The sequence below is a fragment of the Oncorhynchus keta genome, chromosome 28, assembly GCF_023373465.1.
Source record: "Oncorhynchus keta strain PuntledgeMale-10-30-2019 chromosome 28, Oket_V2, whole genome shotgun sequence".
NCBI classification, from domain to species: domain Eukaryota; kingdom Metazoa; phylum Chordata; class Actinopteri; order Salmoniformes; family Salmonidae; genus Oncorhynchus; species Oncorhynchus keta.
The window spans coordinates 36,542,116-36,557,484 of NC_068448.1; the positions used below are offsets into that span (position 1 = coordinate 36,542,116).

General features: G+C 42.4%; 1 protein-coding gene across 2 annotated transcripts in view; it reads left to right on the forward strand.

The window, feature by feature from the left end:
• Positions 1-8,746: 8,746 nt before the first annotated feature.
• LOC118361229 (chemokine-like protein TAFA-5) overlaps positions 8,747-15,369 on the forward strand; it is a 47,255-nt gene continuing 40,632 nt past the window's right edge. For both annotated transcript variants that reach the window (XM_035740989.2, XM_035740990.2), the window contains exon 1: positions 8,747-9,505. In XM_035740989.2, the coding sequence (XP_035596882.1) occupies positions 9,403-9,505 (103 nt within the window). In that variant the 5' untranslated portion in view covers positions 8,747-9,402. The remainder of the gene's footprint in view (positions 9,506-15,369) is intronic.

Consider the following 15,369-nt stretch of genomic DNA (forward strand, 5'->3'; position numbering starts at 1 on the left):
TCAGAATCAGAATCCCCTTTTTTCGCCAGCTAGGCCGACATCTACATATATCCCCAGCATGTAAGTCGCTCTGGATAAGAGCGTCTGCTAAATGACTTAAATGTAAATGTAAATGTAAATTTTGACTTGGTGAAATGGTGCTGCCAGCAATAGACAGAATATACAGACAGAATGTAGAAGAGGAATTTACACATAGTCTACATACACTACATAGATCCAGAACACATGGAACAATTACACTTGATTGGAGAGTGTAAGCAAATGTACAGCTGGGGAATTATCCTTTGAACTTATCTGCTGTGCATTGTTCTAGCCTTTTAGTTTAAAGCAAATTGATCAGGCTGGCATGCATGCGGGTTAGTATTTCTGTACTGTGAACCAAATATTCAGTGGTATTCTTACCTATCCTGTATCAAATACTGGTACCCCTTTGATATTCAACATCCCTTTTACAACAGAGACCTGTCACAAGAAGGCACCAATGCTAACACACACAGTAGCCATTCTTTATTACAAAGACGAAGGGGGTGGCATTCAACTGCAAACTTGCTCAGGTTTGAAATTCCCACCTTCCTCTAAGTGGATTTAATCAATTAGTGGTTTTAAATTAATCACATTTCACTCCTCCTCTCCTTGGTAATCAGTTCTGGGCCATTAATGAGCGAATGACTATCGACTGCCAAAGAGGCTGATAATTGAATGTGTAGAGACCATTAAACACTGCTAATCAAAAACAAACACTTCAAGGCTACTCAAGTTCCCGTCTCACAATGATGAAGAAGATCAACAGTGGATTCATATTTGCTATTGGCAATTTGAAGAGAGAACTCAACAATTCCTCTCTTTGTGTGCTTTCCTCCATCTGCACTGACATTAAAGAACTGAACAGGTGAACGCAAATGCCCGGTAGTCAGTAAACATCCTTCATATTGCTTTAACCTAGCGTGTGTCTTCAGATCAGTGAAGATAAAGGGAAGGAGACATGGAGAGGATGAGATGGACCGTGTCAGTATGATGTACATGTATGTGTCCTCCATTCAGGCAGTGAACATCCTGGCCTGCAAGCTAAAGCAAAAGCTTTCCAGTAAGAGGGTTGGCCAATCCTGTATTGAGAGGTACTGTATAATTCCACGAACACTATTTGACCCTACCCTCCCCCTACATAGTCCTGTCCCCACGGACACTCATGTTTTACCCTCTGGTGTCCCCCCCACATTTCAAATCAAAGTTATGCCCTTGACTTTCACATTCACCTTTCATCATTGAAAAAAACACAATTTCTTATTGCAACCATTCGACAATTGTGCCTCTCAATTTGAGACTACCAATGAAGGAAGTAAATCAGAAGCAATGAATATTCGACAACTGACTCTGTCCCATTGATACGTTGCATTATCACAATATGTCAAGTAAGGAACTTGACAGTTACTGCTTATTCACTATGGGCTGAAGTTGAACAACCAAGGCCAAGGTTACAGACAGAAACGCTAGGTATGTGCTAGCTAATGTTTTTCATATAAATAAATGATTGCATATCCTAACAAACTTAGGATATCTGACTGCTAGATAGCAACTAGGACTGGGATCTTTTGTATATTTATGCATTGTTGTAGGCCTATCAAAACTTCCTTTAAGGATCCTTCTCTAAGGGACCATTTCATCCAGCCTGGTCTCAGACTAAATGTAACCCTAATCCTTTTAGCTAACCCTTCCCCTAACCCTAATCCTTTTAGCTAACCCTTCCCCTAACCCTTTTAGATAACCCTTCCTGTAAACTTAACATTTTTTTAGCTAACCCTAACCCTAACCTTTTTAGCTAACCCTTCCCCTAACCCTAACCCTTTTAGCTAACCCTTCCCCTAACCCTAACCCTTTTAGCTAACCCTTCCCCTAACCCTAATCCTTTTAGCTAACCCTTCCCCTAACCCTAACCCTTTTAGCTAACCCTTCCCCTAACCCTTTTAGCTAACCCTTCCCCTAACCCTAATCCTTTTAGCTAACCCTTCCCCTAACCCTTTTAGCTAACCCTCCCCCTAACCCTAATCCTTTTAGCTAACCCTTCACCTAACCCTAACTCTTTTAGCTAACCCTTCCCCTAACCCTTTTAGCTAACCCTTCCCCTAACCCTAATCCTTTAGCTAACCCTTCCCCTAACCCTAATCCTTTTAGCTAACCCTTCCCCTAACCCTAATCCTTTTAGCTAACCCTTCCCCTAACCCTTTTAGCTAACCCTTCCCCTAACCCTAATCCTTTTAGCTAACCCTTCCCCTAACCCTTTTAGCTAACTCTTCCCCTAACCCCTTTAGATAACCCTTCCTGTAACCTTAACCTTTTTAGCTAACCCTAACTTTCATCACGAACAACTTAACCATTTTAGCTAATTATCAACTTGTCAACTACTTACTACTTTTTAACACTTTGTAACTACTTAACATGTTAGGTAACCCTTCCCCTACCCTTTTAGATAACCCTTCCTGTAACCTTAACCTTTAGCCGAAATCCTAAACTTAACCCTAACCCTAACCCCTAACCGAGAAAACGTTAGCCAGCCAGCTAATATTAGCCACCTAGCTAGAATTTGTAGCATATCATACTTTTTTGTAAATTTGTAGCATATTGTACATTTTGATATTTGCAACATATCATATGAAATGGGTGATGGACATCCACAAATGAATACATATCATATTAAGTGGAGTGTCTTGGTTCCATCATCCCTGTAATGCTATATACATCTAATTGGGGTAAAAAAAAAAACTAAAAAGTGCAAATTAGAGTACATTTTTCTTCACCAGACTGCTTAGTCCACCATGCCTCCTAGGCTATGGACTCTGCAAGCTACCCAGCAGCTACCCAGTGACAATTCTGTCCACAATTATTCTTGAGGCGAGCCACAGAAATAAAACCCAGTTCAAAGAGAACTAAACTCCTTAGAACCCCACTTTGTTATGAGGGGCACGTGTGTCCGCTTTGTAATTGTGGAAGGGCCTTCTTGCTGCTTGCGAATTTTGTTTGTTTTCCTTTCAAGGTCCGCTGCATCTCAGAAGGACAGATGTTCCCGTCCCTTTGCAGAGAGATAGTCAACACGGCTCTCACTCCAGCGGAGCAGAAAGAGGGCCATTCTGTGTCAGTCCGTTTGCTGCCTTGCCCATAGAAGAAAAGAGCAGAAGGAAACTATTCATAGTAATTGCCAAATAAGAATTGGTGTGGCTCATGGGTGTTGGAGTTGTTGTAAGGTTGAGCAGAGTGCTGGTGGTGTAACCAAAGAAGAGACTGGGCTATGTAGGGTTGTTGTATGAACAAGAGCATTAGAGTATGAGAGCTTTCACGCTATTGAAATGTTGAGTTTAGTGCCTTGCTGAAATGTTCATTTTAGTGCCTTGCTCAAGGACACAATGGCAGTGGGTGGTACAGGCATAAGACGATTGGTCTGCATGTGGGTTTGGGCATATTTTATCCATCTCTGTCTTATTTTAGTGTCTTTCAACGGCCTCATGAGTCTGGTACACAAGATAACACTCTAAAAATTGGGGGTTCAACAAGGGTTCTTTTCTAAGATTATCAAAGTTCTTTGAATAACCTTAGGGTTCTTGGGACTGAAACTGTCCCCCAAAAGGTTCTTCCAAGAACCCCATAGGATGTGGGGTTCATCGAGGAAACCTCCTTAGGTTCCTGCAAGAACCCCACCAACTAACTGCCCAAATTAAACATTTGGATTTGAATTTGAAAGGACAGCAGGTGCTGGCACTTAACTGAAAAATGTTAAGAGCTCCTCAATTTAAGGGAAGGTTTGTCCCTTGTATGAACTAACTTGATGTTGTTTTATGATGATACTATTTATCTTTTCATATTTGTGCAAATCTTTCTAAAACAAAAAATAGACACAATTCAATGGATATCAATCAAAAGGTAAGAATAGGCTATAAGAATATGTAAAAGGCTACGGTAGCTGTATCGGGTGCAGATGACTAAACTGGTCTCTTCTGTGTCTGTATCTGCAGGTATACAGACAAGGAGGCATACAAAGGTATGTTGTGCAGATCCCTTACCTCTTCAATGAATATCCCATAGGCCTCTACCTTATGGACAAGGTGTGTGTATGAAAAACATTACCAAAAGTTTTTTTCATTCACATTCACCACAAAAACCAAGGTAGGAATACTGTTGTGTGCATGTTTTGTTAATCATCTGTATAATGATTATTTCTTGGATTCAGACTTCACCCTCCCTACACCTCTGATGGATTTAACAGGAAACCTATTTGATCACCATACAGTGTAAAACCATCTTGGCTTTGGATAAGGAGAACATCAACACATTAATTAACATCAACACGCCAGATGTACCCATTGGACATGGGGCTATGCTGGGAGTTGACCTCATATTTTATTTCTATTCTGCTTTAACACTAAAATCATAATGAGAACTAAAATACTGTGTTATTGTTAACAGTGGACGGGGGTTAGTTAAAAAATTAACCCCAAGATGTTCTTTGAGGATCCATTAAAACGGGTTCTTTGAATAAACCAAGTGTCATTTACCTTTACGGTTGTCACAGTATAGTTCATCCTAAGATGCATCCCTGTAAGAGTGGATGAATATATCTGAACTGAGACCACCTTTCCATCTGCTAATACAGACCAGACTGACTGACTGGTCGTATAGCGGAGGACTGAATTATAGGTCTGGTACTCAACAGCCAGGGAGTTTTAATGGTGGTCATTTAGAAGATAGAGTGGCATCTGCAGAGCTCTAAATCTGACCGGGTAACTAACACTAACACTAACACTAACACTAACTAACTAACACACACACACACACACACACACACACACACACACACACACACACACACACACACACACACACACACACACACACACACACACACACACACACACACACACACACACACACACACACACACACACACACACACACACACACACACACACACACACACACACACACACACACACACACACACACACACAAAGGCTATTTCTGTACATTCTTTTCAGAATGTTCCAAAACAATATTATCAGTAATCTAGAGATGTTGCTATGACCACATTGTTGATCTACTGACTCCACTGTGGAGGGATAAAAATTCAGGCCCACTGTCTTCAGAGACATTGTGTTCTTCCATGTGCTCTACCTCAGTGGTTCTCAGATCTCGGGGCCCTCAGATGTTTCAAAATTGTATTCTATCCCTGATCTAGCACGCCTGATTCATTCATCAAGGGCTTGATGATTATTTGACAAGTTGAATCAGGTGTGCTAGCTCTGGAATATATCAAATACATGGAACAGCTGTGGTCCCCGAAGGAGAGGTTCGAGAAGCTCTCCAATGCCCAATGCATTGTACTGTTGTCCCATCTCATCTCTCATACACCTTATGTCTGAATAGGAAAATTCCCAACATGGCCAATATTATTTTTTCTTTCTTTATCTCCCTGCTCCTCTGGGCAATGGAGTTTTGGCATAAAAAAATATTGTCTTAATTAGACAATTTTATCCAAAGAATGTGATTCATCGCCTGTTCTCACAAAGGAATTAGGGAAGACATTTGGCGTGTGTCTGTGGGTGCATGTGTTGAGTGTGCGTCTCTCTGTGTGCTGAGAGAGAGTGTTGCAAAAAAGGTCCAGTTGCCAGGACCACAAATGCAAATTCCATCTAGAAACCGTTGCCCTAGACCACACAAAAAACTATACACACAGCAGCCTAAGCATCAGCACCACAGGTTACTTCTGGCAAGAAGGGCCTTGAATCGGTTATAGAACCCATTGCCCTTTATGGTTGTGTGGTCTGGGGTCCGCTCACCAACTAAGAATTCACAAAATGGGACAAACACCAAATTTAGACTCTGCATGCAGAATTCTGCAAAAATATCCTAGGTGAACAACATAAAACAAAAATAATGCATGCAGAGCAGAATTAGGCCGATACCCGCTAATTATCAAAATCCAGAAAAGAGCTGCTAAATTCCACAACCACCTGAAAGGAAGCGATTCCTAATCCTTCCATAACAAAGCCATCACCTACAGAGAGATGAACCTGGAGAAGAGTCCCCTAAACAAGCTGATCCTGGGGCTCTGTTCACAAACACAAACAGACCCCACAGAGCACCAGGACAGCAACACAATAAGACCCATCCAAATCATGAGAAAACAACAAGATAATTACTTGACACATTAGAAGGAATTAACAAACAAAATGAACAAACTAGAATGCTATTTGGCCCTAAACAGAGAGTAAACAGTGGCAGAATACCTGACCACTGTGACTGACCCAAACTTAAGGAAAGCGTTGACTATGTACAGACTTAGTGAGCATAGCCTTACAATTGAAAAAGGCCGCTGTAGGCAGACCTGGCTCTCAAGAGAAGACAAGCTATGTACACACTATCTACAAAATGAGGTGGAAACTAAGCTGCACTTCCTAACCTCCTGCCCAATGTATGACAGTATTAGAGACACATGTGTCCCTCAGACTACACAGACCCACAAAGAATTCAAAAACAAACCCAATTTTGATAAACTCCCATATCTACTAGGTGAAATACCACAGTGTGCAATCACAGCAGCAACATTTGTGATTTGTTGCCACAAGAAAAGGGCAACCAGTGAAGAACAAACACCATTGTAAATACAACCCATATTTATGTTTATTTATTTTCCCTTTTGTACTTTAACTATTTGCACATAATATGACACTTTTGTGAGTGTAATGTTAACTGCTGAGAGAGAGTAAGTCAGATAGATGGGAGGGGAACATTCTAACTCAAGGCTACTCGTACACGCTTTCCGATGGAAATCCTATCTGACATGTAGCCTAAATGCTGCATAGCCTGTACGAATTGACTCCTTGGAGGGGAAGTGATTCTTTTGGGATCTATTCTTTTCTCGCTGTCCCGTCAAAACAGGTTAGACATTGCCTATTTATTTAGCGATATAGTCGGTGGATGACCGAGAGTTGAATTCGGTGGACTTGGCAATATGAATAAATCACAATAGACTACAGACATTTGTAGAGCTGCTGTTACTGGATCATAGCAAAAATGCATGAGATAAAATCTAGCTCATTCAGGTGACAAGACTTCGACAGAGATTGACATACCGATAGCCTATTTCTAATCTTCAATCTTGGCCAAATAATTAGAATAACTGACAAATGCAATAGCATGTAGCCTTGGACATTGCACTTTTGTGAGTGTTGCCTAATACAAAAGAAATCTGACAAAACAGCACTTTTGTTTAAGCAGCCTTTATTTGCAGTGTTGGGGAAGCTACAGTCCTCTGAAATGAGTTAACCAAGCTACCAATGATTTCACAATGGAAGAAGTTAAGCTACACTAAAGCTGTCCTTGAGAAAAATATAGTTTACTGAACTAAAGTTACTTTGAAGTAATTCACTACATCCAAACTATGTGAAACCTATCTCTGAAATGTCATAGACTACAAATTGCAAGAACAGTTCACTCTGGAGTCAGATATTTACAAAATGTGTAATTTAGTCTACTAAATGATGCCAGAAAAAGAAAGGAAATGCCGAAAAAAAAAGGAAATGCCGGAAAAAAAAAAGGAAATGCTGGAAAAAAAAAGGAAATGCCAGAAAAAGAAAGGAAATGCCAGAAAAAGAAAGGAAATGCCAGAAAAAGAAAGGGAATGCCAGAAAAAAAGGAAATGCCAGAAAAAGAAAGGAAATGCCAGAAAAAGAAAGGAAATGCCAGAAAAAGAAAGGAAATGCCAGAAAAAAAGGAAATGCCAGAAAAAGAAAGGAAATGCCAGAAAAAGAAAGGAAATGCATGCCTACTTCACCCATATTATATTTTATTTTTGCCAAAAAAGTTGTGTGTAGTTCCAGTAGTTACCACTGCAGAAAAGTAATTAACTACTGAAAACACTACCAAGATATGAATTTAGTTAAAGATTCAATGCACCCATTCTTATTTCAATATCAAATAATTAATGGGTAAAAATGAAGTACCTTATTGTGATTGTTTTCTATTAAAATGGTCCAAAAAATGTGCAAAAATAGCTTCTTGGCAAAGAACAATTTCTCAAGCAAGTATTTTGCTAGGACTGTCTGGGGGTGGTCTGAGTGGCAGAGATAACCAGCTGTTATTGGCAGAGAGGTTTGGAACTCTCTTTCACCGGGGAAACTTTGGTTTTAGAAGTGGGGGGGACATCATTATTATACTTATTTTTATCCAGATGGATTAACACTCCAAACAGCCTAACCGATTGCTCGGAGGCATCCGCATGGTCCCAAAGCACACTGTTGCCTTGTTATGAATCACATTCGAATTGTAAAACTGGGGGGACAAAAATGCAATTTCAGAATGTGGGGGGGGGGGGACATGCCCCACGTCCCCAGTGTAAGTTGCACCCCTGCTCATTCTTATTGGTCTAATAACTAAAGGCAGGCCAAAACTCCACCCCACCAAAACAGGCTGATATTTCAGGTGGCCTTTTCAAACAGCTTTAACACTAAAAGGGCATTATCATAATTTTCACAATTTCACAGTAGACAATTATTCCAACCTCATAGTGTGGAAATATGCAACACAGAAAATCAAGTTTTTGACTTCTGTGGGCCTCTAAACTACCACCAAGCTACTGCAAAAATGTAGTTAAATTAGGCCTAGGCTACTAGTTGAATTTGGATAAATGTAGTCCACTACTCCCAACACGTTGTATTTGTGACCTTTAGGACTTTATGTTGATGTTTATTGCAGTCGATTGCACAGCCACCGTGCATAACTAGACTATATCCTGTTTTGTTTTGCAGGAGCCGAACTTCTATTTTTCTTTGCCTTTCAACCAAAGAAACTGAAGAATATGAGCTCGTGCGTCGTCGTAGGAAATTCGCGCTCAAGCGCAAAGAAGCTGACGATGCTTGCGGAGGTCTTGGCGTTCGCCTCCGCGTCTTGCAGTAGTAGGCTGCTTGAACGGTGAGTCTTTCGATCTGCAATCCGTGAATGGATAAACCATACGGTATATGGAATAAACCTGGAACTTCCACCGGGGATTATGAAGTGTATTAACTTGATATCATATGGTGATGTTTCGTGAGAATCCTCTCCTGACTCCTGAATGTCGTTTGAAACTTGCCAAATGGACATCTCATTTAGATTCAACTTGGGCTGCTATGAAGCTTCGATCGGCGTTGCACTCACTGCAAATCACTGACAGTCACAGAAAAATATAAGAAGGGAATTTGCTAATAAGGGATCGTGTCAAACATAGGCTACTCTATTGAATTGTCCTCCACTAATTTACCGCGGAAAATAGATGTCAACGGCGGGCTATCGAAACACCATAGGAATAAGTCTTCGCCCATTTGAACACCACCTTAAAAGTGGGAAAAACGAGGGATACGACGAGACGCGGGAGAAAGGATGCAGTCGGGAAAGGGAATGAAGAAGGTCTCAGCAGGTGGAGGAGCGTCGCTCTGCTGTCTGTTGCTCTTGTGGGTCATCTACTCCCATCTCCTGAGAGAGGGTAAGTGCATCTACATGATGCAATGCCACGGTTAGGCTACTCTACTTACTGGAATTTCTAATGCAAGGAGACAGGACAGCTACACATGGATCATTCATTGTCTTGATACTGCTTGATCTCAGTGTATACTTGTTGTTACACAATGTTGTTGTTTTGCTTTGTTTTATTGCTTTTTACATAAAAATGACCCTCTCTTGGGTTGGTATTCTAGACCAGGGATCATCCACTAGATTCAGCCTCGGGACGATTTTTTTCTTGAGCAGATGGTCTGGGGCTGAACATAATTACAAATCATTTGTAAGCTGCAAATTTACCAGAAGAAGCCCCAACAGATATAATATTTGACTAAAACATAATAATTTCAAACCTTGCTTACATTTTAATATCAGATCACACGTCTCTCTATTATTCGTGGGAATACTGTACTTGGAAACAGATTTTCAAAATGTAAACCACTCGGAGCTGATGTATTGGTGTTTTCACAGCCTTTTATGTCCAACAATGAAAAAAATATTTAAAAATAATTATAATTTTCAAAAATAGTTTAGAACACTTGGGAAAATAAAATCACCCCAGGGCCTGCCGGCAGCCACCAGTTGTCGAGTGTGTTAGGGGATTATTTGTTGTTAGGCTACTCAAAAGATTAATGCTGGAAGCAATGCTCCTGTCATGTATTCTGTGGAGGATCCCAGACTGTGGAAGATCCCTTGCTGTGGAGGATCCCTGGCTGTGGAGGATCCCTGGGTGTGATGAAGCCTATTTATTTTACCATTAGCCCAAGTCTATTATTCTTCATCATGTGCCTTATCTGCCATGCAATGACAGTAGAAGTCTACCCTGTTGAATTATGTATGCACTAGTAGTGCAATTACACATTCACTCATCCACAGAATGGAAAGCAAAAACACGTTTCCCTCTGCTACATAGGCTACTGCCCTGAACTAAACCAATTTGGAACTCTGTAGTCTTGTCTAACAGAGAAGGACACCAGAGCTTAGAACATGGTTATTCATTTATTACTACCATGCTCATTTTCTTCTCTGGTTCACAAGGCAAATGCCTATGTTTTCCTCAGCTCCTCCTCTCTCAAACCAATGATATCAACATGATTGACAAAAGGATGCTTGCTGTCTTTGAGTCTATTACAATAATAATGCAATTAACATTATCACGAATAACCTTGTTATGGAGGTGTAGAAATGAAGCAATCAATGTAGTTTCATTTTTTCACAACCCACTCCCATTCAGTAAATAATTGAATCTACTGAAAAAAGGCCCCAGGGTATGTCTAAGGGCTTTGTATAGCATGGGCCTACATAACATCTTCATATGAACTACATCAATTCTTCACAGATCATTTATACACCGCAGTATAAACCCCTGAACTATGGAATACTATGGCCTGCCCTCGGGATACTGATCAAGCCTGCACTTTGACCTTCTCTCTGTGTACAGTAGTTCGGTTTTGGGATAAATTACTAGGTTGTTATTCTTCACCAACCCAAGAAAGATTCACAGTCACAAAGATCAGTATGTCCTTTGGCAGACATGTTGATCATCTGGATACATTGTTTAGACTTCTCTTTGTGTCGATTCCAAACCAACCACTTGTCCCTACCCGCTATGGACTTGTGGAGATTTCAGAGGGATAGATATGGTATGATATGGTTGTAGCTTCACCTTACCCTCTGATTGCCTAGATGGAAATGATGTCCATATCGCTTACACCTGTCCAATCCTCTCAAATCTCCACACCTTCATAGGGGTAAGTATAGGGGTCGATTTGATTTGGGCGCTCCTCCAGCATTTGAAGTCTTCTCAAGTTTCCCATCGCTCAAGTCAAATACATGTATACCTCTGCTTCCTTATTGTAGGACGGTGCACATATCTCAATCACACCTGACCATGCACAGATACTCACTCAGTGCTCCTAGGTCCGATCTCCACCTCCTGGGTGGCCCCTGGTAGCCTAACAAAGAGAGGTCTTGGGGCAGGGGCGGTCGTGAATCCTGCCATGACTGGCTGCATCGCCTCCCTCCATAGCGGCACCATCTGTCACAGCGACAGGAAATCAAAGTACAGTAGCCTGGCCTTCTCATGCCATTGGGCCCGGCCCCACACAGATGGATGGCCTGTCAAGCTCCTCTCCATGCTCGCCAGTTTATTCAACGCTAAATTTGGAAATGTCTGGGTTTCCCTCACCAGAGTCAATTCCACCAGTTGTTCAGTGGACCAGCAGCTCCCCTCCCTCTTCGCTTTGTCAACCTCACCACCTTTGTTGTGTGTATGGGTCAGAAGAGAGAGATGTTCTCTGAGATTTTTGGAGGTGGAGGTGTGTGTTTCTTGGACTGTATCTGCATCAAATATGTTGATGATGGAAAGGTAAGTTTGTCACTTTAGCCAGTGGCGGATTTAGGTTTAGGTGACATGTGCAGCCGCCCAGGGCGACGTTGTGCACAATTTTTGGGGAATGGTGACATTTGCACAGCGGTTTTCTTATCGCTCATCGGCACGTCACGTCAATGATATCATGTCACCGTGTGGGACTGTGGGTCAATTAACCTTGTCGGAGTGGACGCCCTGATTCTAGTTTGTGAGCTAGGCAGGCTACTGCCTGGGAAGGTCTCCCACTCAGAAGTACGAGATGGGGAGGTGGGCGGGGTTGACCTCAGGTCTCCCCACTGGATGCCTGAGGTAGTGGTAGTGGGGAGTCTATCAAATAGCGCACCTCTAACTTTGTACAGTACGAATGCAATTAGTAAAATCAGTCACACTACAAAATGCTACCAAATAAACCACAATTCATTCATGAAACTGTGGATATATAGTTTCACAGACACATTGTTGCATTTTTTTCTGGTTTGTGCAAAATCATTAAGAAAAACATAAAACCAGTCTGCACATCACCAAATTGAATGGGTTTAGTCTTGATGCTTGGTTGACAGTTTTGGGGGGATGGGTAATGTAATGATGCTCTAGTGCCAAATCAACACAAATGTGTTTCTTATTTGTCTTCGTTACTTCTTTTTGATATTTACGGGTCTTATTTTTGTATATATTTTTATATTTATATAGTTTTAAATGTTATGATTGTTTATTTGTGTTGTTCCAAATGTCTGAATAAAAATGAGTTGTTTGTTTGTTGGCGTGGGGGCTGAAGTGGGGGTTCGCCCAGGGAGCCATACAAGCTAGAACCGCCACTGACATTAGCTGTGGGGTTACAACAGCATGTTGTACTTTAGCCTACGAAGTCCATTGTATTTGTCCATTTGAAGCTCAGTGGAGAAGGCTTTGTGAAATTGATAGGAAAGATTTCAGTCTCCTCCAGAAGTTCTGTTCAGTGGTTCAAATTACAGGGGGGACGGTTTTGCTCCATAAATTGTGAGTAAACCACTACTCCTGTTTTGATAGGTAATGAAGTCATACAACTATGGGGATGTTTATGGAAAAATGAAAAGGGTTTTTACTGCAAAATCAATGTTGCTGCACACCAAGGCCCATATTTCACAGGTCCCTGAATAGCATCAGCTGTTTGCCTTCCTCTGGGTTGAGCGATGCGGTATTTTGTCTGTGGAACGCATTGGGAGGTTAAAATGGTTGATGTCAGGGAGAGTGTGGGTGAAACGTTATTGTCCTAGTCTGTTTCCTGTCATCAGCCCCAGTCTTTTTGATCGACTCTATTCTATGAAAGGACCTCCCTCCTGCATTTTAAAGGTATAGTTTACCCAGATTACAAAAAAAGCACAAAAATGCCTCCTTCCTAAAGAAAAGTATGACCCAGGAGAGATTTAAATCCACAATCTGGGCTTGGATTACTTTTATGTTAAAAGCATTGATGACCAAAAACCAAAGACAATGATTGGCCCCTACATACTGTTGAGGATTATGGGTAGGTTATGAGCTTACTCTTATTTTTATTCACAAATCATCCCAAAGTCATTTGGAAATCAAGTGACTCGGCTTCACGGTCCTCTTTGAAGTGGGGGTATGTATACAGTGGGGCAGCTGGTGTGTGCTTTCGGTTGCTGAATCACATGATCTCAACGTACAAGGTATGAGACCAAGATATTGTCACACATGCAGATGAAGTTACATAGTGGTAGTTTGAACTGCAGCCAGCCATGTCATCATGACTAAAGATGTGCATTAATATGTTGTAGCGCTCCTCTGGCCTACTTGTTTATACCAGGAACTCATAGTGGATGACAGTAGGTTGAACAGTACAGTCACAGACACACACACACGGTCACAAGCACGCGGTCACACACACACTCACATACACACACCAGCTGGTGTACTTTAAAATATGTGTTAATCTACTGTAGGGAATACAGTAATTAAATGTATTGTCAAATTTGCATGTTTATTTTCTTAGAATGCACACATATATTTTCTTATGGTATCAGGTATTTATTTTATATTTTGTGTTAAAATAAAGAAAGTGATATGTGCCTAATTTGCACTGGGTGTATTTGTATATTTACATAAAGAGGTGGAAAGGGATAGAAGTTCCTGAACTCACCTGCTCTGTCTACCCTACCTGCACTCACCTGCTCTGTCTACCCTATCTGCACTCACCTGCTCTGTCTACCCTACCTGCTCTCACCTGCTCTGTCTACCCTACCTGCTCTCACCTGCTCTGTCTACCCTACCTGAACTCACCTGCTCTGTCTACCCTACCTGCTCTCACCTGCTCTGTCTACCCTACCTGAACTCACCTGCTCTGTCTACCCTACCTGCTCTGTCTACCCTACCTGCTCTCACCTGCTCTGTCTACCCTACCTGAACTCACCTGCTCTGTCTACCCTACCTGCTCTCACCTGCTCTGTCTACCCTACCTGCTCTCACCTGCTCTGTCTACCCTACCTGAACTCACCTGCTCTGTCTACCCTACATGAACTCATCTGCTCCGTCTGCCCTACCTGAACTCACCTGCTCCGTCTGCCCTACCTGAACTCAGCTGCTCCGTCTACCCTACCTGAACTCATCTGCTCCGTCTACCCTACCTGAACTCACCTGCTCTGTCTACCCTACCTGCTCTCACCTGCTCTGTCTACCCTACCTGCTCTCACCTGCTCTGTCTACCCTACCTGAACTCACCTGCTCTGTCTACCCTACATGAACTCATCTGCTCCGTCTGCCCTACCTGAACTCACCTGCTCCGTCTACCCTACCTGAACTCAGCTGCTCCGTCTACCCTACCTGAACTCATCTGCTCCGTCTACCCTACCTGAACTCACCTGCTCTGTCTACCCTACATGAACTCATCTGCTCCGTCTGCCCTACCTGAACTCACCTGCTCCGTCTACCCTACCTGAACTCACCTGCTCCGTCTACCCTACCTGAACTCATCTGCTCCGTCTACCCTACCTGAACTCACCTGCTCCGTCTACCCTACCTGAACTCATCTGCTCCGTCTACCGTACCTGAACTCACCTGCTCCGTCTACCCTACCTGAACTCATCTGCTCCGTCTACCCTACATGAACTCACCTGCTCCGTCTACCCTACCTGAACTCACCTGCTCCGTCTACCCTACCTGAACTCACCTGCTCCGTCTACCCTACCTGAACTCACCTGCTCCGTCTACCCTACCTGAACTCACCTGCTCCGTCTACCCTACCTGAACTCATCTGCTCCGTCTACCCTACCTGAACTCACCTGCTCCGTCTACCCTACCTGAACTCACCTGCTCCGTCTACCCTACATGAACTCATCTGCTCCGTCTACCCTACCTGAACTCACCGGCTCTGTCTAGACCTACCTGAACTCACCTGCTTCGTCTACCCTACCTGAACTCACCTGCTCTGTCTAGACCTACCTGAACTCACCTGCTCTGTCTAGACCTACCTGAACTCTGCCTCC